The sequence below is a fragment of the Pinus tabuliformis genome, chromosome J (genome assembly GCF_031772625.1).
Source record: "Pinus tabuliformis cultivar Carrire ecotype Pingquan chromosome J, CPIR1, whole genome shotgun sequence".
NCBI lineage: Eukaryota > Viridiplantae > Streptophyta > Pinopsida > Pinales > Pinaceae > Pinus > Pinus tabuliformis.
The window spans coordinates 114,891,807-114,915,363 of NC_142295.1; the positions used below are offsets into that span (position 1 = coordinate 114,891,807).

The following is a 23,557-nucleotide window of genomic DNA, read 5'->3' on the forward strand; positions in this document are numbered from 1 at the left end:
CTCAACTATAATTGTCTCAAATAAAGACTAAAGCCTACCATCAATTTGGCGATCTGAACTTCCTGTTTCAATCAAAACTCCAATGCAAAAGCAGAAAACATCATCATGTGATTAATATCAATCTAAACCTGGGCTACATGCAATCAAAGAGGCATGGACAGTGCTAAATTTTCAAATTTTAAAGATCAAGACGAAACAAATGGACCTCCAAATATTCAAAGAGTGCATAAACCATGCCATGGATAAATGATCAATAATCTGTGTTCTGCCTGATTACAAGAAGGCTAGAAAAGTTCTGCAGATTATTGAATGAAACTAATCAAATTCTGTTCCAAATTATAGTAATGCCGATGCTCTCCAGCAGATTAATTCAAGCAATCTCGTTACAGCAAGTCATTAGACATAGTATTGAGATCTTGTACAGTTGGGAAGGGTTCCTGCATTTTACCTCAACAGGATAATGTTTAATTCTATTGACTATGCTACATCGAATGATGGAACAACACCATCATTTAGTATAATAATTTGTGTGCAATGCAAAAACCCTTCAATGAAATTCTTCCCAAAAGATCCCTAATTTACAAATTGATGATGACAAGTTAAAGATGTAATGGAGATCTAAAAATCATGCCATTTCAAAACTTCTGAAACATGACCTCAATAGTAGCCAGGATAATACTGGGGTGCTGCTGCTTGTTGCTGAGGTGCTGTGTAAGCTGCTGGTGCAGGCTGTCCATAATTTTGCTGCGCAAAGGCCTGTCAAAGAGGGGTCCATTAAATTGCCATTTATATCAATATCTTTTCACAAGTATTGGGGGGGGATTCAGAGTACCATTATTAGCAATAATTCATTTCATATTAATTGTAAATCTGGAAAAATAATAAAAGACTCTGGCACATGACAAAGCAACAACCTGTGGAGGATATCCTTGACCATAACCTCCATAACCTTGTTGCTGTGTTGTGTTTGCTGGCTGTTGAGGATGCCCATAATTTCCATAACCAGGATAGGGAGCATAGCCACCCTGCAAATTTCATTTCAAAAAAATTATTTCTTTAGAAGACTATTCAATAATTACTGAATGTCTAGAAATTCAGGATGCCAAAAGCAAACCAAAATGTGAGAGAAATCTATATGCAACACCTGTTGACCATAGCCCGGCCATTGTTGAGGTTGCATCTGGGGAGGCTGCTGAGCTGGTGGCTGCTGCCAACTTTGAGACTGCTGAGCATAGCCTGCACCCCACTGGGCCTGTCCATTTGGATAAGCCGACACACCAGATTGTGCAGGAGATACAGCAGCAGGAGCAGTTGTGTAGGTTTTCGCAACTTTAGTCTTATCTGATACAATACCATCTAGGGATCGTTTCTTAGATTCAGAACTTTTATGAGGTTGAAAGAGCTGCCTATGACGGAATTCTGCCTTCTTTATAGCATGAATATCTCCAAAGATGTCAACAAACTGCAAATATGAAACAAACCTATCAACATATCCAGAAAACATGGAGACTCAATCAAATTGTCAGAAAACCATCATTCCCAAGCAAAGGTTTATGCTGCCTAACCTCTAAAAATATGCCTGATATTTCCTCTCGATCTGCAGCACTTAATTCATAGGATCCATCAGGCTTTGGGTTCAACATTTTTTCTACAACAGAATCTAAGTACTCAATTTGTTTAGAACCAAGACTTCTTGATTCTAAATGTATAGCTACCTGCACATCCGACAAATTCAAACAGCTTCAGAAAGTTTGGCATGAGCTTTCTCGTAAAAGTATAGTTAAAAACAACTAAATGCAATCTTCAATAAATCTATCACAACATAACACTACTAATTGACCTGCTTTGCATTACAGACTCAGAATATCCAACAAAATTCATAGAATGAAGTCACCACATAGTATCAAAGGTCTTCAAAATCTAGTTGAATTTAACCTCTTACCCACGTTGTCTCAAGTCATTATACGACAAACAGGCAATCAATACAATATCAAAAGTAATACCTCAAGAAGAGTCTTTGAAAAAGGCAGAAGCTCCAGTGCTTCATTCAAAACTTCTCTTGCTCTTTCTGCATTGCCTGCAGCCTTCAAAATAACTCATGGATTAGATTTATAGTGCACTAAGGAATATCTTACCCTTGTCTACAGGACGGAGGGGGGCGGGGGGGTGTTTTTTTACATGGGAAAATATACCACTGCTGATACCAAATATGGACAATAATTTTGGGAAATAAATTAAGTGGGGGGGTGGGGGGGGGTGTTTTACGTGGGAAAATATACCACTGCTGATACCAAATATGGACAATAATTTTGGGAAATAAATCAAGTGGGAGGGGGGGTGTGTTTTTTTACATGGGAAAATATACCACTGCTGATACCAAATATGGACAATAATTTTGGGAAATAAATTCAGTATATACCAGTTGAATAGAGTAACAACTTTTAAAAATATAAATTATTGCCAGTTGGAAGTAAAAAAACCATAATCACTTACTAGCTGAAGAAAACGAGAGTACTGAATATACAACAGAGGCAGTGACTGTGATTGTTCTTTTGCCTTCTCAGTTGCAATAGCTGTTTCAAATATTGACATTGCTGATTCAGAGGTCCCCTGTAAAATGGACAAAATCTATAGTATCAGGCCAGAGACTGCACAGAGCTTCGGTTCATCAAAATTCCTGATACCGCATTTAGAATTAACTCACCAAAATTACTAATAGAATGAGCACAATATAAAATGACATACCAGCCGATGTTCCATGTTGGCATGTTTAATTATAGCATCTAGGAGACCAGGGGCTAGCTCTGTGCAAAGAAATTCATACTCTGCACGAGCACCAGGAATGTCTCCCATCTGTTCTTTGAATCTCGCAGCAAAAATGTGGATCTCAGGTTGTCTCTGGAAGACATGAAAATTCAGCTACCAAATAAATTCCCAAAATATCAAAAAAGCAATAGGCAAAGGACATTCATTCAAGCTAAAAACTGAGGCAGTTGCAAAAAGAAAATACAAGCAAATATAGCTGAATAATACATATGGTATCCGTCCAAAAAAATAGCCTGAACTCAAAACACATTAAAATGTTACAAAGCTTAAAAAGGATAGTGAAAACAACAGCACTTTCAACTATTTAATGAAGCTACAAGAAATTTACCTTCACAAAAATTTGTGTAGCCCGTGCAAGAGCATCATTTGCAACTTCCATGCTTCCAGCGGTTTCCATACATTGAACATAACGAATCCAATACTCTGGGTAGTTTGCACATGCAATAAGACATCTTTCATACAGTTTTACTGTCTGTAAAACATGCAAAGACTTACATTAGAATGGCAAAAAATTATTTTTCATCTTCTGCATGAATTTCTACCAGATACATGATAAATAAATTTACATTGGAACCATACCCGATCAAAATCGTTCACTTTCTCAATGAAGTCAAGATACCGATGCCAGTTGCCTAGTTGCAAGTCATCTAGAGGCTTCACGTGAAAATAAGGTCTGCGAATAGCTGTCTCAAAATCATGGATCTTTACATCAAATTCTTTTGCTTTCTTATACATTGCTTCTCTAACAGCCAAGTACTTCTCCAATTCTTCAGCTTCAGATGAAACAGCAACTTCAGGATTTGCTGCTTCATCACCATCTGTGGGCCTTTCAACTGTGTCTTGGCCCGTAACTATTGCAGCAGCTGCTGCATTTTCTTCTACAGTTCGCAACTCTAATAATGGTCTACTGGCAGACAGTTCCTTGAAACTGCATAGAATGCAAAATGAGACTGACCAGAAGATAAATCTGTAATGAAACTTAATTTGCCTACATGATAAACATAAATTAATAACACAAGCTAGTTAAAGGGCCACAACTAGTGAGTTTAAAACAATGGATCCTAGAAAATACTTCCATCAAGCTTACAAAATTGAGAAGGAAGACTTCCATATTATTGCAAATATCTCTGGATGCTTCAAGGTAACCTCTCAAATTACTGGCCAAGAGGTTGAGCGGTGGGACTCTTTGGTGGTGGACACACTCTGGTCTCTATCTGTTCCATTAGACTCAGATAAGATGAAGACAAACTGGTATGATCAAATAGCCCTTCTGGTATCTCGGGAGGGAAGTTGGTGGTGGAAACCAGTCTAAACACAGACCGCTTCCCTGAATCAAGGTTATTTTTATGGTTGGCCCAAAGCAACAATATTCTTACACGCAACATCCTTCAAAGAGAGCCTGTCAAGGACCACAGAAGAATGGAAAATGATTCTCTGTTATAGGAGATTCAGATTCATGGGAAGATCAACCTCTGATATAAGGTTACAAGAAGCGCATGGAAGACCCATCTGTTGGAAATCATATCGCCCTATCCCCAATTGAATCATGGAGAATGTGAAAAACAAGAAATGCTGCTCTTTTTTGAGTAAGTCTGAGAATTTCCTCAGCAGAAACCCCCAAGGTAGGTACATGAGCTAGTGGTCAACATGTATGTCACGCTGAGGATACAAGCCAGGGCAATCCTGGTACTTGTAGTGCTGCCAGTGTTTTTTATTGCACTGGTACTAGTGCTGGGAGAATATCGACAGGTTGCAAGTACTAGTGATTCAAAATTGGTTAGTGAATAAGTTCAAGGCACATTGAGAATAAACAAACTTGACCTGAGACATCTGGATCAAATCAATAATGATAATTACAAACTCCAGGGTCTCAGGTTCCAGCATGTTTACAGAGAACTAAATACCATAGCTGATAATGAGCTGTCAACGGGCAAATTGGGAAGCTGTGCTTGAAGAGCGGAGAGAAGACAGGGACTATGTACCTTCCTCAAAATTCTATTCGCCTGTTTATCAAGCATATTTGTGTCATGTGAAACTGCTCAGATGATATCTGCTGATATTCCAGATTTCTGTGAAGACATTTGTGCTTTAGGCCTTTGTGCATATACTATTAAAGGACATGTAAATGACAGGCTAGAAGAGAATACGTCAAAATTCTCTGATGGGCTTTATATCAGACTCTATTTTATCCATGAAGTAAACTTCTATGATTCTTCTCAAGAAACAAAATCATAGTCCTCTCTAATCCCTGAAACCTTCCATTCTCCTCATTTTACCGTAATCTTGTAATAAGTATGGATTCAAATAAAGGTGGAAAACAATACCTGCCGTAATATCGGTCCAACTGTTGGATAGGAATCTGCAAAATTCGAGTGTAAATCTGTGCCAGGCGACTCCACTCCTGCTGCGAATATTCAAATTCAATGTACTTATCCCAAAGAGGATAGGACAAGTAGTCAGTTCCAACATATGACAGGCCTCGCTCAAATAACCTGAAAAAACATGCAACAGATACAATCCAATTGTTACAACTGCACACAATTTCTCCTCTGTTTCTGTCGTCTTCCCATTAAAGATCGGATTAAACCCACCACAGACGGAAATCTTGGACCAGAAGGAAAAATTTCACTGTAACATCATTGACACTTCCAAAGTTAGGCACAAATATGCTAAATTTACCTTCCCGACAAAACCATACTATGTCCGAGATATGAAGTGGTGCTCAGAGGCCCTCTTTGCCCTTATTTGAACTTTGATCTTCCCTGGCAGCATTGTATGTATTGTTGCACCCATGATATCCTCAAGAGTGGTTAACAAGTAAAAACGGCAGTAACACTCGAACAAATGACAAGTGGAACCAGACTAACGCATAGACCATTCAAAGAGCGACAAAAACTAGAGAATGCGGATAAAGAAATGAAAATCAATGTGTTATCTGTATTTTTATTTTTAAATGTAATCATTCTTATTGGGTGTAGTGGTTTCATCAAACAAGGGTTGGCTCTTACTAACTATTATGGCTAAAACTATAAGTTCACATATAAACAAACCGTTCCGCCAAACGTGTAGAATCAATGCTGCAGCAAAACCTAACAATGGTCAGAAGAAAAGACGGTAAAGGTTAACCCAAACATCACTTTTGCTATGGAGAAAGTGGAAGGCATGATGTTCAGTGCCTGCATAAAACCAATCAAATAGACACAGGAAATACAATTTGTGTTTATGAAAACTAGGATTAGTGTACCTTCGAATGGTCTCTGGATCTTCATATGTCGACATTGCGAAAATTGCATAGTGCATCCATATATCCACCGAATATGTCACAGCTTGGACTGCTCGTTCATACACCTCAACAATTTTTTCAGCACTACCTGAGCGTGCTTCATGATCTGCATACTTCTTCCAGTATCCATAGCATAAAGGGAACTCTGCTAAGAAAGCATCATATACTTTGCGTATTTTTGGCAAATATTCCTGCAAAAGTAATTCAAAATTAAAAAATAGTTTTTGAAAGGTGTGCTTATTTTAAATTGGAACTCCAAGGGAATAACAGGCAATAGTTTGATTATTCCATTATACTATTCCCAACACTCTTGCTAGAATAATTAATACATTAAAGGCTAAAATTGAGAGCAAATGTGCTAAGAATTATATGGCAGTGACTCAAATGCTAAAAACCCCAGAATATAAACCATATTTTTACAATCACATTTGAAAGGAACAAAGTAAAGTCCATGGAGAAAATGTCACGGAAAGGAACAAGTAAACATCAAGAAACAAAAGGCAAAAAAATGTTTTTATTTCATGCCCAGTTAGCCAGCAAATTCTCCATTTGAAACAAACAAATTATATACGCTGGGCCAAGGATATGGTTAATTGAAAATGAGATGGGTTGGCTTAACCAGTTGTTTCCAATGTTCCTGGGTATTTGGCTAATTCCATGACAGCAGGTGCCTGTGTTGGGCACAGTGGTCCACACAAATAGGTGTATTAAGGATGTCACCACAAATACAGGAAAGCATCACTTGAGTTTCCCTGCAAGGTTCTCTTTGGAAGAAAAAACTAAGCACGTGAATGTAACCCACCCATCTTGATTCCTACCTATTATTATAATTAATTATATTAGTCTATGTGGAACATTTTAAACCCATAATAATTTGTATTGTAATAAAATTAACAAAGAATTGCTAAAAAGGATGGAGCACATATACTGACCATGATTCATGAATGGGAGATAGCAAGGTGGGATGGTGGCAGATCTTGCACCAATGTCACATGGTTCGGGTTCGAATTCGAATTCGACAATGATTAAGTTCGATTCGAGTTCGAATTTTCCGATAAAGTTCGAATGAGGTTCGCCATTAAATTCGAATATATATATATATATATATATAATTTTATAAATAATGTTTCTATATAATTTTTATGCAGATGGATCATATTAATATGATATTTTAAAAATTCCAAGACAGTCTACATACCAGACACGCCAACACAATTAAATATCAGTGATTGTTTATTGATACGTTATCTGACAGGGCCAAGCCTGCGTATAGCGAGGCTATCAATATGCATCCAAGTCCGCTTATCAAAACCGTGAGTTTGAGATAATCATGAATGACGTCAAACCCTAAAACTACTTTATATAAAATGCAGTATTCCCAAACGACGGCCAACGTTCTATTATATGGTTTTAAACCGTGAATTTGAAGTAACAATGAATGACGTCAAACACTAGAAATAGTGAAACAAGATTTTCCTAAACGAAGGTCAGTCTTTTCTAATATGGCGGGCAAACCCTGTAATACGAAGAGATTGGAACTCCAAAGTTGAAATACGACGTACCCTGCAACGCAAAACAAGGCAAGCAAAAAATCGAACATGCGCATAAATTTATCGAACTTAACACGTAAAATAAGGCACGCAAAAAAATCGAACATGAACCGGAATTTATCGAACTTAACTCGAACCTGAAATTTTTTTTGAGGTTCGCCGAATTTCGAACCTCAAGGTTCAAGTTCGGCGAACCCTGTGACACAGTCTTGCACTACTGAAATAACCCATGCCAAGAATTACTTTTCTGGGATGAATATTTAATGGAAAGACAATTATTAAACAAATTAAAAATCCAATTTCCGAAGGAAACAGTTAATGGGAAAAGTTGGTAGTTGAACCACCAACTTCCATAATTATGGAAGGTAGTTGGGATTTGTACCCAGCTATCGAATAACTTCAGCAGAAATGTCCTCAGACAGATAATTTTATTATTCATAAAATAAAACTTACATGAGGAGCGAGAGGCATAGCATATATATAACCTCTCTAGGTTAACATTCTCCCCCCCCCAACCCCTTAATCCTGAAGTTTATTTTTACAAATGCCAAATTCTTCTCTAAACTCATCTACAATCACTGTTTCTTCTTTGAATTGGTTACAAAATTTCATCTCCATTAGGTCTTCTATATCACACTGAGCAATCTCCTTTTTGGAATGGGGGCAATCCTTTAACCATTTCATCTACCTTAAGTTTACTAAGGCTATCAAAATTCAAGTGGCCTTGTTTACAGTGTGGCTAGGATCTGGCAGAAACCCATTTCCTACTTGGTCGCTATGATAGCATGATAATTTAGTAGAAATATCCTCAAACACATAATTTTATTAATCAAAAAATAGAACTCAAATAAAGGGTGAGAGGAATGGCATATGTATAACCTTTCTAGCATTATCACAAGATGCCATGTATCCTTGATAGACAACTCAAGAATAATCACTATGACAAAGCTGTGACAACACCAATTTATCATCTAGGAAATCTGAAATACAACACTTCATTTCATCCTTCCACTCAAACCATTGGGTAACCACTTCAATGTCAATTCTCTTATCCCATGCCATATGACAATCGTACAGGCTGCACACAAACCCTACCTTTCTCCTTGTATGATAAAGATAATTGTTGATCAATTTGCCCTTCAGTCTGGATGATTTGGTTGCTTGAGATGACTTCTAATGGGCTTAGTCGAGTTTCCCTATAGTATAGTCTTGTTAATCTAATTGTGCGCAAACCTCAATAGGTACAATGAAATTTGTTTGTTGGATGACAGAAGAACCCTATTATCCAATGGGGGAAGTTGAAGCCAAGGATTCGTTTTGAATGCTTTGGGTTGTGCTTCATTTTGAAGTTTAATTTTCCAATGACATCTGATTTGAAACAAGATTTCGTAGAAATGGCCACAACCACAAGTTGCTTTGTAGACAAGTAGGATTTCACGACAATTGCCTGAAACACTTGACAAAATTCTAAAATGCCTATATATGAAAGTTCTTTTTAAGTAGCTAAGCATTTCAAGAATAGGCTTGTGGCTTGAATCTCCATCCATAGGCAAACCTACATAGAGTTGTTGAAATATATACTTTCAACAAAGATGCCTCCTTCCAATAATTTGTGTTGGTCATGGATAAGCTTGATAGTGTGGGCATTAAATCATGGTATTAATAAATATAGTTGTCTAATTGTTATATACTCTCTTTGGCTATAGAGTATTTTACTATGTTACCGGATCCGTCAAGCCTAATGGTTGGATCCACAGATCCCCAGATCAGAGACGGATTCGGATCCAGATCCGCAGAGATACGCCCAACTTCTATCTGAGGCTAAAAAAATCGCCAACTAGCAAATGCCAGCACAAAATTCCAAAACGGGGAATTCAACTGTTCAGTCACAAGTGAATGAAAGAATCAGCATCCGGCGTCACTAAATTAATGAATTGACATCGGCCAAAATAATCTAGGGAGTTGGCCCGGACAATTTATTATTTTTATTATAGTTGACCACATTATAAGCTTTAATACAAGACAGTGAATGAAAGAATCAGCGTCCGCGAAAACAATGAATCATCGCATTATAATCTAGCGATTTTTATTCAGATATTTTGAAGTTTAAAAAGCAAGCTTTTATTTAGATATTTTAAAGTTTAGAAAGTAAGTTTTGTTAATATATTTAGATATTTTAAAGTTTAAAAAGTAAGTTTTTAATTAGATATTTTGAAGTTTAAAAAGTAAGCTGTTATTTATATATTTATTTTAAAGTTCAAAAAGCAAGTTTTATTTTAATTAATTTGAAAGTTTTTTTTCAAGTTTAAAAAGCAAGTTTCTAAAATAGCTTTAATAAGTTGTATTACAACTAATAATTAATGTTTAAATATTTATAAATGATACATTAATCCCATTATAATTTAATTAATATTTATAAATGATATATTAAGTCTAGAATTATTTATATAATAATTATTTATTGTATGTAAAAAATTTATATTAAAAATTTAGCATATGTTTTTATTTTCTATTTATATAAATTTAGTTTTTATTTTTATTTTTACTTTTATATAAATTTTTATTTTAAAAATTATAAAATATATTATATTTGTGTGTACTTGCCGTTTCTGGATCCTGGTTTTTCAAAAAACTGGCAGATCCAGATCCGAATCCTGGTAACTTAGGTATTTTAATGCAATCACATGAGCACAGCATTACAATTGGATTTGAACCCATATCTTGAAGGGTGTTGGTGTGTCCTAGTCTTGAGTGTTGAAGAGAGCTAAGTACAATTGGATAGTCACATGCAAAGGTGTTTCACCAGAAAAAACAGAGTGCTAATTGCCATATTGGACCGCAGGTTGCACAATGTATAGACCTTAGAGCCAAGAGAGAGATTAAAAAGAAAAAGAAAAAATGTTCTACAGGGGCAGATGTAGGCAAGCAAGAGAAAAAAATTGAGCTCTACAAGGACAGTTGAAGACAGGCCTTGGAGCAAACCGATCAATTAAAAAGACAGAACTTAGTTGTCCTCAAGATTGGATTGAACACAGACACTATAACTCAAAAACCTGATTGACATTATGGACAGATAGTGTACATTTTGTGATCACATTGTCCGTTGGTTCTTGTATACAGTCTAAGGGAAGAAGAGAGAATCACAGAGTATTTTGTTATTGACTGGATTGCCATTGTGTTTCTAGCTAGTTGTGTGCAGGTTCGAACTAAGAGAAGGCTCACTACTAGGAGAAGACAGAAATCCTTATATGGCAGTGGACAGAGAGCTAGTTTCCTTTCTAAACACATCAAATAAGAAGCTTGAGAACAGAGCCCAAAGAAGACTTCCACAAGGACTTATGTTGGTGAAGCGAGTGGGCTATAACTCACTCATTTACAGATCACTGGTGGAGCACAAAGCCACAATGGTGTCATAAAATCCGACTGCATATAATTAGCTAAACAAGATACCTCTAGAACTACAAGTTGCCAAGTATCCTATATTCAATGATGCTGATTATTTGATAGAGCAAGTTTGGGAACTACAGAGACACTTGCAATGAAAATCAATTTGAATTAAAATATAATCCCTTTAAAAGTACCATCAAAATAATATCAAATGATATCAAGAATTTGAAGCAATCAAAATAATATATTAATCACAGGACTTACCTGCTCTGTTTATTCTAGAGTACTCCAAGATAACACCATGTTAGAAGTTAGCACATAGAAATTAAAATGATAGCGATTTCAAGACTTGTTTAGTCATACACAGGACTGACTATCCCCCTAGTAACCCAGGATACAAACTATTCTACAATCGTTAGGTCATCACCTTACAATGGTATCAAAAAAAGCAAAATGCAAAAGATAATGAAGAACAGATCCAACAAGGTGTAACCTCCAAACCACACTGCCTTACCAGTTAACAACTTCTTTAATCCCTTTTCCCATTAGTAAATTCATAAATATCTGCCTTGGTAAAAGTAAACTGTAATGAACTACTACACATATTTTAGAATATTATAGCCTCCAGAAATAAGTATATAAAAGAATTCAGACTATAAAGCATAGTCTGCTGTTGGAGTAAAAACAAGGAGACAATCAGTGAAAATTATTGGCCACTCAAACAAAACCATCATATACACAAGTTAAATCTGAAGGAGTAAATAAAACTGACAGGAAGGGAGTATACCTCTGCTGTCTTTTCAGTCTCTTGAATAAGAGAAGTCCATGCATTAAAATCTGCTGAGTTTGCCCTTACTATGCTCCATAACCTTTCTTCTTCAGTAGAGATAGCTGCTAAAAGAAAGTAAAAATATATCAGCTATAATATATATAGAGATTCAAGAATGTTACCTAATAAGAAAATTATGCATGCTCTTGTTCTATGTTTGAAGACAATATTACGCATATCCTTCCTATCTAAGCTAACATCAGCCTACCTAAAACTCTATGTCCTCTCTAATTTGACATCTATTATCTACAAGACAAAAGCAACATCATACAACAAGGCAAAATCCATCCCAAGGGGTTCAAAAGAAACAAATGATACCAGGAGTCTCCTCATACTGTTGTTGTTCATGTTCCTTATTCTCTCCAGACACAATATTACCATTCTCATCAGCATGATGTTCAGCAGAAGCAAATTGGTTTGCATCTGCCATGCCAGTGGTTACTGTAGATCCATAATCTGTAGCTAGAGAGGATTGATCCATCGCAGGAACTGGATCTCCCATATACTTAGTTACATCATAATTGCCACTAGCAGCTGCAACTTGGTAAACTGTTGATGGAGGAGCCTAATCTGCCGCAGGCTCTTGTTCAGTCAAGCCATATTTACTTCCATCAGTCAAACCAGAATTATCCACAATACCATAAACATTAGCTGTTGAAGCTGGGTCCATTGTAGAATCTTGATGTCTGCTAAAATTGTCTCCATCAGACAAACCAGTGACAGCTACATCAGCATAGGTACTAGGGACAGGAACTTGCTCCATCACAGGTTCTTGATGCTGGGTAAAGCTGCTTCCATCAGGCAACTGAGTAGAATCTGCAGCTTCATAACCTACAACTGTTTGATGTTGACCCAATGCAGACACATGCTCTGTCACATATTTGTTTGCATCTGACACGCCAGTATCATCTCCTGCTGCATATTCCATGTCTGCTGGAGCTTGAGCTACTGCAGGCTCTTGGTCTCCCATCAAATGAAGATTTAAACCCAATTTTATATTCTGCACAAGGCAAAATAAATGTCAAATAATAAACTACATTTAATTACCTGCACTCTTCTATGTAAAATAATAAACTACATTCCATAACCTGCACTCTTCTGCATAAGACAACAATAAAGAATTCCTTACAACATAAAAGCAACATAAAATTTCAACTGTGTACCAAGATTGCTCAACTTGGAGCTGTTGGTCTCAATAGGTAACAATTAGTAGCATTTTCTAGCAGGTAAAGTGAGAATGATCAGGCTGAGGTTTGATCTAACGGTTCACTAATTGGTGTTGATCAACCAATCCATTTGTAACACCCACAATGAATCATTGCAAACATAAACAACCCTAAAAACCCACCATACATATAGTTATGTAGAGGCATTCACCAACCTGTCAAAATTAGTAAGAAGGATAGGAAAATCACTGAATGCTTTAAAAAATTAAATGTCATTATCACATGCAACAGACCTGAAAATGCTCAGGAATTTTAAAATCGAAGAAAATATTGAGCATCTGACAGTTAGCTGTAACAACCAGTTATCATCTGTAAACAAACATAAATGTCCATCCAACCTCTCTTTCCAGCCAGTCTTTCTATTTACAACCAAAGGCTTTATTAGTCAGGTCTATCTCTTTCAGATACCTCACTTTCTCACCCCCAAGATGTTCCTAATATGAGAAAGTGACATCAGGGAGCTTGACAAAGACTAAGAGCTAAAAATATGGATCCATTTCAGTTCATGGCTCTCGGAGCAAACAGGTCACCGTTGTTTCCCTTACATTCCTGGTTACCAGATACTTGTTGCATTACTGAAGACTATTAAAGGTATATGTGAAGAAATGATAAAAAGGGCAAAGACACATATTTAATATTGAAGGAGCCAATCTCACCAAGTCAATAATAAAACCTGAAGCATTTTGATTGAGCATACATACAGATACTTAAAGCAGTATCATATCCATATACAAGCTCAAGCTAAACCATTGGCATAGAACAAGGCAGTTGTAGAATAATATCCCAACAGAAGAATGCTGTCATACAAAAACTCAGAGAAGTCTCAAGGCCGTTAACCCATTGGTTGCACATATCAACAGACACACACATGCATACAAATAATATGAGGAATGTAACTAAAGAACTATTAAGAACTATGACTAGGAATCCTATCACTTATTAAGACTATAATATCAATGTTTATACTAGCCCTCTGGTTTGCACTAGGTATTCCAATGCAATTAATTAGTATGTTATCTGGCACAAAGAACTAAGACATTATCTTTGGTTTTAATTCTTGCACGGTGTACCATTTCTTCCTTGTAGTGCATGAGAGATACTCTGCCTATTATTCATACTTGCTTTGCTACAAATATTAAATTACTAGTGTAAGATTATAAAGTCTGCTAGTTTTTAGTTTCCACAATTTTATTATCCAAGTCAAAGGTAGCCTGAACGAATATGATGGCATTTGGCCATATTTCAGTTACTGACATTTCTTAATCTTCAAAAGTTTAACCCATGTCAACACTACAAAATCACTATGCATGACCTAACTCTCACTGCATGTGACATTCTGTCTATTATTCATTATTTGGTTCTTGCGAATATTAACTTAACAGTAATCTAAAGTCTGCTAGTTCTCAGTTTCAACTATTTGATTATCCAAATCATAAGTAGCCTGGGCAAATATTACAGTTGCTGGTATTTCTCAACCTTCAAAAGCTTAACCCACATCAACACTACAAAATTACTATGGGCAACCTACCTCTCACTAAATGTAATAGTCTGTCTATTAAACTGTTGGCTTGTGCAACTATTAAATTAATGGTGGAAGATTCTGAAGATGTAATTTTTCAGTTTCCACCGTTTTATTATCCAAATCATAGGTAGTCTGAATAAAATGTTGATGTTTGTAGCTCAAGCAGGTACTTCTGCACAGGCCTAAGTGTCCAGATGTGCAGAAGGCACTCAATATCTCCTAAGGCACTTGCTCTAGTGTAAGCAAGTTGCATTTGTAACTTAGCCTAAATTTAAGTTAGGAAAAATACATAATTTTTATTTGGCTATTCGAGCTAAATAAACATTAAAAAAGGTAAGGTATTTACTTTAATGATTATGTTTTAATCTCAGCCCTTGAGGCAAGAACTAATCTCAGCTGTCAACCACTTTGGAGATTAGGGTTAAAGATTTAGCTCAACAAAAAGTTATAAAAGCAAGGCTAAGGAATGGGAAAAGACACACCAGGCAGTGGCACAAGATTGAGAGGGGCATCTCAGTGAGGAGTGTGATGCTCTAGTGTGTTGGGTCCAAGAAAGGGGGCAGTAAGGAGATCCAAATCAACCAAAGAAGGCTGGATCAGCAGGATTAGATCCAGTTGTTGTACATGTAAATTCCTCAGTTGAGCCATTATCCCAGAGTAGAATCCACTGTCTTTTTTTGTGAGATTGGCTATATTTTTGCTCCTGTAATGAAAGTTAAGAACCTAGTTGTACATTCATTCAGTAGATCCGTAATTTGCTAAGTCAATGGATTGTCGAGTGCTAGGTTTGCAGGAGAATTAACATAGTATCAGAGTTAGAAACTCTGAAGTTCTGAACACTAATCTCTGAACACACAGAAGCCAGGTTCATTCAAGATCAATGAGGTGTTCATCCGTGGGCGTACAAGGCAAAAAAACAAAACAAAACAAAAACCCAAAAGGATCTCGACTGTACAAATCTGTACATTTGTACATACACACTAAAAAAAAAACCATTAACATGAAATGGGGGATGAAAACAAGTTTTAGAGGCAAAAATTAATTTAAAAAAAAAAATAATATATATATATATAAAGGTGAAGGGGTATTTGTTGACAGCCTGAGTAGGCTGTCATAACCAGCCGGCCACCAAGCCCCACACGCGTAGGAAAGGAAACCACTAGCCGACAAAAAAATGGATGACACATGCACAAGAGTCGGCCACCAAACATTGACGAGGACGCAGGGGTGGCAGGGAACAATGAGGGACCCCACGACAGGTAATTGGCCAACAATCTGCATTAGGTGGTCGTGTCAAGCCACAACCATTAATCAATCACACAAGCACAAGAGGACATCATTGCAAGAGTTGTCGAATAAGCTTGATGGGGGCTGACATAAGTAGTGAACCATAAAACACCATGCACAAAGGGATACAAGACCCGAGGGCCACCAATCGATCGACAAGACGCAAAGGGCCAAGCAATAAAGGGTCGAGCCATGAGAGAGCAGGGATAGCCATAGGGTTGTCAACGAAGGAGTGATTGTTGGATTCAGCCCTTAGAGAGAAAGAGAGACGATACCCGTCAAAAGCAAATATGGGTACCTAAAGGACCAGGCCAAAAAATCTTCAACATTATTTGGTAACAATGGGTGCAATGGGTCTTCTGTACGACGACAAGTTAGGCAAAGCTTCAAGCTTCCTACCTTGGAGAGCTAGGGTTACCTTGGTGCTCAAGGAAAACAATCTCTAGGAGATTGTTGAGACATCAAATCCTCAAGAGAAGGCCATCATTGCAAAGGAGGATATAAAGGCACAAAGGGTACACTCTTGGATGCCATGATTTCATTCCTCGCTTAATCAAGAAGACAACAACCAAGGAGATGTTTGAGGCCTCGATAGGATTATACATCAAGACAATAATAGGAATATCATATTGAAAGATATGCTCCAAACTACACAAATGACCAAGTCTGACTCAGTGATGAGTAGTCATCCACTGAGGATCGCACAAATTCATGATCAACTTGGAGAAATTGGAGAAAAGGTGGAAGACTCAAAACTAGTACATGTGTCGTTGAACAAATTCATCAAAGGAGTCTATGCTCAAGATAATCTAGCCGTATTTGATAAGATAAGGGATTACAAGAGAGGAAATCGGGTTACAATCAAAGGACAAGGTCAGCAAGCAAAAAGATGATGAGAATGTTGCCATGATTGCACAAGGCAAAGGGGAAAAAGTTCAAGTAGGAGTGCGGGGTGAATCTCACAACCAAAGAAGGACTTGATTAAGGTCAAGTGTTTCTCATGTCATAAGACAAGACAATATGCTTCACAATCTCCAAGAAGGAAGAAAAGAGGAAAATCCATGTAATCAAGTGTAGCTATGTTTGCAAAAGCCCAAGAGAAGTTTATCAAGAAGTTTGAAACAAAATTCTCACTTGTTTCCTAACTTTCCTGAAGCACCTTACCAAGTGCGTGGCTACGAAATAGTTGGAGCCACAAGACATAGAGCAAGTGCACAAGATCAATTCAACAGCCTGATCGAGTGAGATGCAAAATCGAATGTGGTGTTTGGTGATGATTACAGTACAAGGGTTGGAATAGTGGTATTTCAACTTGAGACGAGAGGTAGAATGGAAGTTGATGTGTTATGGGTGCCAGAACTCAAGTGAAGTTTGCTCTCAATCTCAATGATGGAGAAGAAGGGGTTCAATGTAGCATTCCAAGATGTAGAGGCACTAATCAGACGCAAGGGATCTATCTCCGACAAGAGATGTAATTGGAGTAACAAAAAACAACCTGTCTAGGCTAAAGGGCCAACCTATGTAGGTGATGGCAAGAAGTAAAGCAATGACTAAGAACAAGGAGCAAGAAGCTTTGAAGGTTGACCAACTAGACCAAGCCAACATTCAAGTGGAGAGAAGTCGAGAGACTCCTCCAAGTTTGTCAAAAAGGTCTCTTGGTGTGAGATGACCTTATAGTATGTTCAAGAGCAACAGGTTTCTAGGAACTAGGCCAAGGGGAGAAGTTAGAGGATGTTTCCACTTTCCAGACCAAGTAATAGGGAAGGCTTCTAGTCCCAAGGGAGCAACCAAGGTATTGAATGCAGTTCTAGGAGGCAACTCCCTCTCCAAGAGGGAATGATCATGTTTGTAGCTCAAACACGAACTTCTACACAAGCTAAAGTGCCTAGTGCGAGCAAGTTTCATTTGTAACCTAAGTTTTAACTGAGGAAAATCACACAATTATTATGTTGGATAATTGAGCTAAAGAAACATTAGAAAAAAATAAACTATTTACTTTAAGAGAGCCAAGATCTAATATTGATTGATCACTTTCGAGAGGGTTAGGGATCTAGCTCAACAAAAAATTATTAAACCAGGGCTAAGAGAGGCATAAGACACACCATCCAACAGCACAAGATTGAGAGAGTCATCTCCGTGACGAATGTGATACTCTAGTGTGTTGGGTCCCAAAAAAGGAGAAGCAAAGAGCAGATGCAATTGTTGTACATTTAATTTCCTTAGTTAGGCCATTATCACAAGACAAGAGCCCAGATAGTTTCTAAATAATTTTAATGAAGAACTGATTTGATTGGGAAAAATCTGTTGTATCATTTTTTTTTGTAAGATTGGTTATGTTTTCTCTCCTGCTAATTAAATTTAAGAACCGAGTTGTGCATTCACTCAGTAGGTCTGTAATCTGTTATTAGATCAATGGATTCCCAGATGATAGGTTTGCAGGAGAATTAACACAAATATCATGCATTTCACCATATTTCAGTTGTTGACAATTCAAAAGTTCAACCCACAATGACATTACAAAATCACTATGCACTACCTACCTCTCACTGCATCAAAAAATAGTAACCCATACTGTAGTGATTTCCTTTACAGTCACAGCCAGCAAAACTAATACAATATCAGTACAAGATCTAAATCGAACTCCAATATGCACCTTCAAGTTGCAAAGCTCAATGTGGTAAAGCACAACAATGGATATTTCAAGTTTGAATATTCATTAAATCAGCCATTTGTATATACAAAGGGTACCCATCCTAGAGATTTGAAAATTGTAACTTAAAAGGTGGCCAGTGCATATCAGACTTATGTTTAGAATGCACCCGATGCACCAACTGATTTTAATACATTGTTACACTGCCGCAAAATGAAAATTCAACAGATCACCCCAACCGTCACCCAAGTTCTTGAATGCACTTACCTTCTCTCTGTGAAGGACAAACACTGGTGCATAATGCAACCGAGGTCTTCACTGATAAAAATATGAGATCAATGCGGAAAATCCCAGAAAAGTAAGTTATATATAACATCAAGTGACCGGGTATTATATGCGTACAACTGCAAGTTAGGACCACAAAAAAATTGAGAACCACAACAACTGGCATCCATAATCCGTAAAATCGTCAGTTACAAAAATGTCAAAGACTGAAACAGCATTTACCATAACACAATCCAAACCTCATAAAGATCACGATGTCGAACCAATTACAGTCAACGAGTAAATCATGTAAACTTTGTTCAAAGAGAACTGGGTTCAATAACCCCGAAAAAGATGACGCAGTAGTAATGCAATCAGTTGCTGTGACCTTGTGATATTTTAAAGTTCTCTGAAACTAGACGGTTTAATAGGGATGTGTATATAGTAGGTGTAGATAGCCTACTTTAACAAAGGCATATTTACATAAACCTAAGAAGTACCAAAATAGGAAGAAAAAACGATTAAATTCATTGATATACAGAAATCACCCAAACTACAGGCCGCGACCTCAAAGTGATCCCTCCAAGTTAATAAATAAATGATAAATGGAGATTCGAGAATAAATAAAAGATAAATGTTAGAAGAGGAAATCATGACTTAAGTAACAGAAAAGTGTCTCGGACCTCACAGCTAACCTAGCCAAACCATTCCTATCGAACTAACCCTGCCATTAAACCAATCTTTAAAACCCTTAAGAATCGAACCACCTAGATACAGAATCCCCTCGAGAACGAAACCCTAAACCCTAACAAACCTTGGGAAAAGCGACAAAACCCGAGACGAAAGAACAATGAGGTATTCAAAATGCAACGGTGACCATGAGCTACGCAATTTTAACAAAACTAACAGACAAAGACCCCCAAAATAAAGTACTTAAAGCCAAAAAAATGCAGAGAACACCATGACAAAAGAGAGAAAAAACGAACGATAGCTTCAGAGATAACTTACTGATAAATGGCCGGAGAGGACGCGCAGAAACTCCGAGATTTAGCGTTAGAAGAAACCCCCCTAGTTTCGCCCTTCTTCTAGGTCGACGATGTCTGTACTAATAATTCAAGATTTAGCGCTCGAAGAAACCCCCTGGTTTCGCCCTTCTTCTAGGTCGACGATGCCTATACTAATAATCCGAGATATAGCGCTCGAAGAATGCTATGGGACAGGAGAGGAACAAAATGAGGGCTCCCGAGGATTTAAGAAGCGTGGTTCTAGATAAATATGATATAAATGAACATCTGAGATTATCTATTGTCTGGATTTAATTGACCTGATTGAAAGTTTAACGATTATTATTTTGCGCTTTCATAAACAATAAAAATGATTATTATTTTGCACTTTCATAAACAATAAAAGTATTAATATTAATAATAATATTAAGGGGAAGGATGGGTTATCAAAGAGATATAGAACAGCTGGTGAAGGAGCACGATGTTAAGGCACTCCGTATGCAAAGGTCACCGGTTCTAGTCTCGCCGATACCAAAAAATCCAGCATGGTTTCCGCTGGTGCGGCTCAGGCTGGGTGCGATCCCCGGGTGATTTTGACGGCTTAGATGCCCATAAGTCGTGGCCTCTCAGCGACAGGGTAAAAGTGATTTTCAGGATTCACCCACTTATCAACAAAAAAAAAAAAAAAAAAGGGAAGGATGGGTTAAATTTCATTAGTGAAAACTCTATCATTATTTAATTTTGAAATTAGTGTTAGTGTTATGGATAGTTATTATTAATTACCATTTACAAATAAATGTAAGTTAGTTTATTATAATTATTTAAGAGGGTTTCGAAGTATGTGAAAATTGAAGGCTTTTAGTGTTTTTGGGGTTTATGGATGGCAAGCCCTCCCATGGACTTTGTGAGGTGTTGGGGGCGAGCCACTGTAATTTGCATCTTTTCCTTTTTCGTGAAGGTAGGCTAGGTTTCTCATCATATGATATTTCATATCCCTTTGTGAAGGCATTTTTCTCTCGAGGATTAAAGCTTTTACCTGGTCCCCATCTTGCTGCTTTGGTGGGGTTTCATCTATTAGCACTCAAGTTTTTACTCACAAGGATTTGGAGGTGTGTTGATCTACCGTGGTTTGAGTGGGGAGCATGGCTAACCAAGATTTGGTTGATTATGACTTAGTGACCCCATTCTGGGGTCCTATTTTTGTCTGCTCTGGTGGTTTTGGACCTTAGAGGGAGGGCACCAGCTCTTTCATTGGGAATGTTGAAAGGGGAATCCCTTTTTCCAGAGGTTTCTCGTGGTTAGAGGATTGTTTTCCTATTGAGGTTTCTTAACCCCCATCTGTTAGTTTCCAAATCCCATGTCGATGGTTACTCACGTAAACAATTTTAATGCTTCCCTATTTTTTACACAAATCGATTATGATGGTGGTTTTCCTCCTCTAGTCCCACCCTCTTCTGGTGTTGGTCTGCTAGGGTTTTTCGAGTCTTTTTCAACAGGTTTTCTAGATTTGGGTCTACCTTTTCCATCTGTTAGCGGTGGGGTTTCGGCTTGTCTAGTTTATTCTTCTCGTAGTGGTTTTTCGGTGATGTTGGAGGCCTTTTCGAATGCACCCATAAAATTTGTGCCTCTTCCTTCTCTGGGTGTCATTCTTCCTTAATTCCCAAAGTTTCATGAGGGTTCAAATCTTGTTGGTGATGGTCTTAGCCCAACGGCTTCGGAGGTTGAATTGGAAATCCCTAGTCCTTTGGATTATGGTGATAAAGGAAACGCTCCTTATAAAAAAAGAAACACAGGGTTTTAAAGCGGGACATTCTTCCCGCTCCATCCAATTTATGCCTTAGGGACAACATGGAGATGTCCCAAGCAGTGGACTTAGCTGAGAAACCAGTGGTTGGTCGTGTTCGCAATCAAAAGTTTTGTATGGAGACCCTTATCGACTGGTGGGACTAAAGATTTGTTCGAGGGTTTCAAAGGTTCCAAAGATTCACTTGTTGGCAAAGGGTTGGTTTCAACTCATCTTCAAATCTCATGAGGTTGTAGCATTAGTGTCAAAAGAAGTCTGGTCCATTGACTCTACTCCTATCATTTTCAATTTTTTGTCACCTACATTTGAAGCTAGCAAGGAGAGGCTAGATGTTGTCCCTGTGAGGGTGTGTTTTCCAGGTTTGTCGACTCACATGTGAAATCTCCAAAGCTTTGCAATTTGGGTAATAGCCTAGGATGCTTTCTCAAGGCAGATTATTCTTTTTAGGAGTCGAAGGACTTATCTGTAGCCAGGATTTTAGTTAATATGAACCGAAGAAAGAAGCTTCATGATATGATGAACAATATTAAGGAATGTGGCAGGCTTCAAATTCTCGATTATGAAGGGCTCCCTTTCCGATGTCAACGGTGCCACAAGTATGAACATTTGGTTCAAAATTGCAGAGTTCCTTTAAAAATAGTCATGCTCGGAATAGACCATAAAAAAGCAAAAGACTTAGGTCGTGCTTGTTGAACAAAGGGGGTTTTTTTTTTAAGAGGGTGTGGCAGTGGATTTCTAGGCATCAATGGGATTTTCGGTTCCTAGTCCCATGTTGACTGCTCCAATGGTCTCCTGCCCAGCAAAATTAGCATCATCACTAATGTCTACAAATTATATGTTGACATCTCACACTCCATCTTCTAGTACTTCTAATCCCATACCATTTGTCTCTTTACTTGTTAGTTCTTTTTTCGAAACTTGGAAAGGATAGGGATTGTTTCTCTACAGGTATGGATGTGGTTATTTCTCATAAGTTGTTCACTAGTTTATCCCCCGTAAAAGTTGCTTGTTCTGTTTCTCTAAGGTCTTTAGGTTACACATCTCCCAAGGTGTCGGTTTCCTCAGGATTTTTTTGGAATTTTGGATGGGAGTGACATATTACATAAACTCAGGTCAAGTCTTATTATTTCCATGTCTGAGGTTATCTTGGGTGGGCTGGGTCAAATCCATGGTTCTGGTCTCCCTTCTAAGGGAAGGGGGAGGAGGTCCCATATCTCATATGCCAACACAACTACTTGCAAGGAAATGGCTGCAAGCAAACAATCATCAATTAACGGGGCACTTAATGCATTGTTTGCCCTTCGTGGGGTGCCTAAATGAAAGTTCTCTCTTTTAATTGTATGGGTCTAGCAAGTAACCTTTAAAACCATGATTTCAAGAGGTTGTTTTCAGGTGGAACATCATGATGTCATCGTCCTTCAAGAAACACTTGGGGTTGGAGATTCCATCACTAATTCTTAGAATCCTCCTTCCTACTTAGAAATTATGTGCTTTGGATGAAAGCGGTTGATCGGGGGACCCGGACTTCAAGTAGGATTCACTAAAAATCTAGGTTAATAATGTATGGAGTATCTCATTTGGCCTTGGCATGATTGTTGTCTCTATCAAGATGGATTGCTCCTTCACCTTCATCAATATATATGGTCCTAATGAGGATCATATGGCATTCTAGCAAGTCTCTTCTAAATGTGGAAAACCTGATTATCAATGGAGACCTAAACTTCTCTATGGGTGTGGCGTACATGCTAGAATTAATACACAGATAATTTCTTTTTTCTCATCGCATTGATTCCAAGAATCTATCTGATCTTGTTCCAGGGCATATTACACCTACTTGGAGAATCTATGAGTGGGGGGAGATTATATTGCAAAAATACTGGAGTGATTTCTTGTGGTTGAGGTTACGGTCCATAGTTTCACCCTCC

The 23,557-nt window shown here is 37.6% G+C and overlaps 1 protein-coding gene and 1 pseudogene across 2 annotated transcripts; both read right to left on the bottom strand.

Annotated features, from left to right (window-relative positions):
- Nucleotides 1-212: 212 nt before the first annotated feature.
- On the bottom strand, nt 213-5,855 carry LOC149225808 (pre-mRNA-processing factor 39-1-like). Its single transcript, XM_089377314.1, has 11 exons — nt 5,506-5,855; nt 5,151-5,318; nt 3,406-3,754; nt 3,155-3,298; nt 2,746-2,898; nt 2,494-2,610; nt 2,004-2,084; nt 1,566-1,715; nt 1,145-1,462; nt 915-1,025; nt 213-756 (listed from the first exon to the last, which is right to left on the bottom strand). The coding sequence occupies exons 1-11, from the start codon at nt 5,520-5,522 to the stop codon at nt 658-660; spliced, it is 1,707 nt and encodes a 568-aa protein (XP_089233440.1). The 5' UTR covers nt 5,523-5,855; the 3' UTR covers nt 213-657.
- LOC149225809 (uncharacterized) lies at nt 5,835-20,116 on the bottom strand (annotated as a pseudogene). Its single transcript, XR_016247702.1, has 4 exons — nt 19,833-20,116; nt 12,194-12,875; nt 11,834-11,937; nt 5,835-6,300 (listed from the first exon to the last, which is right to left on the bottom strand). The product of XR_016247702.1 is annotated as an uncharacterized LOC149225809 (transcript).
- Between the last annotated feature and the right edge of the window lie 3,441 nt (nt 20,117-23,557).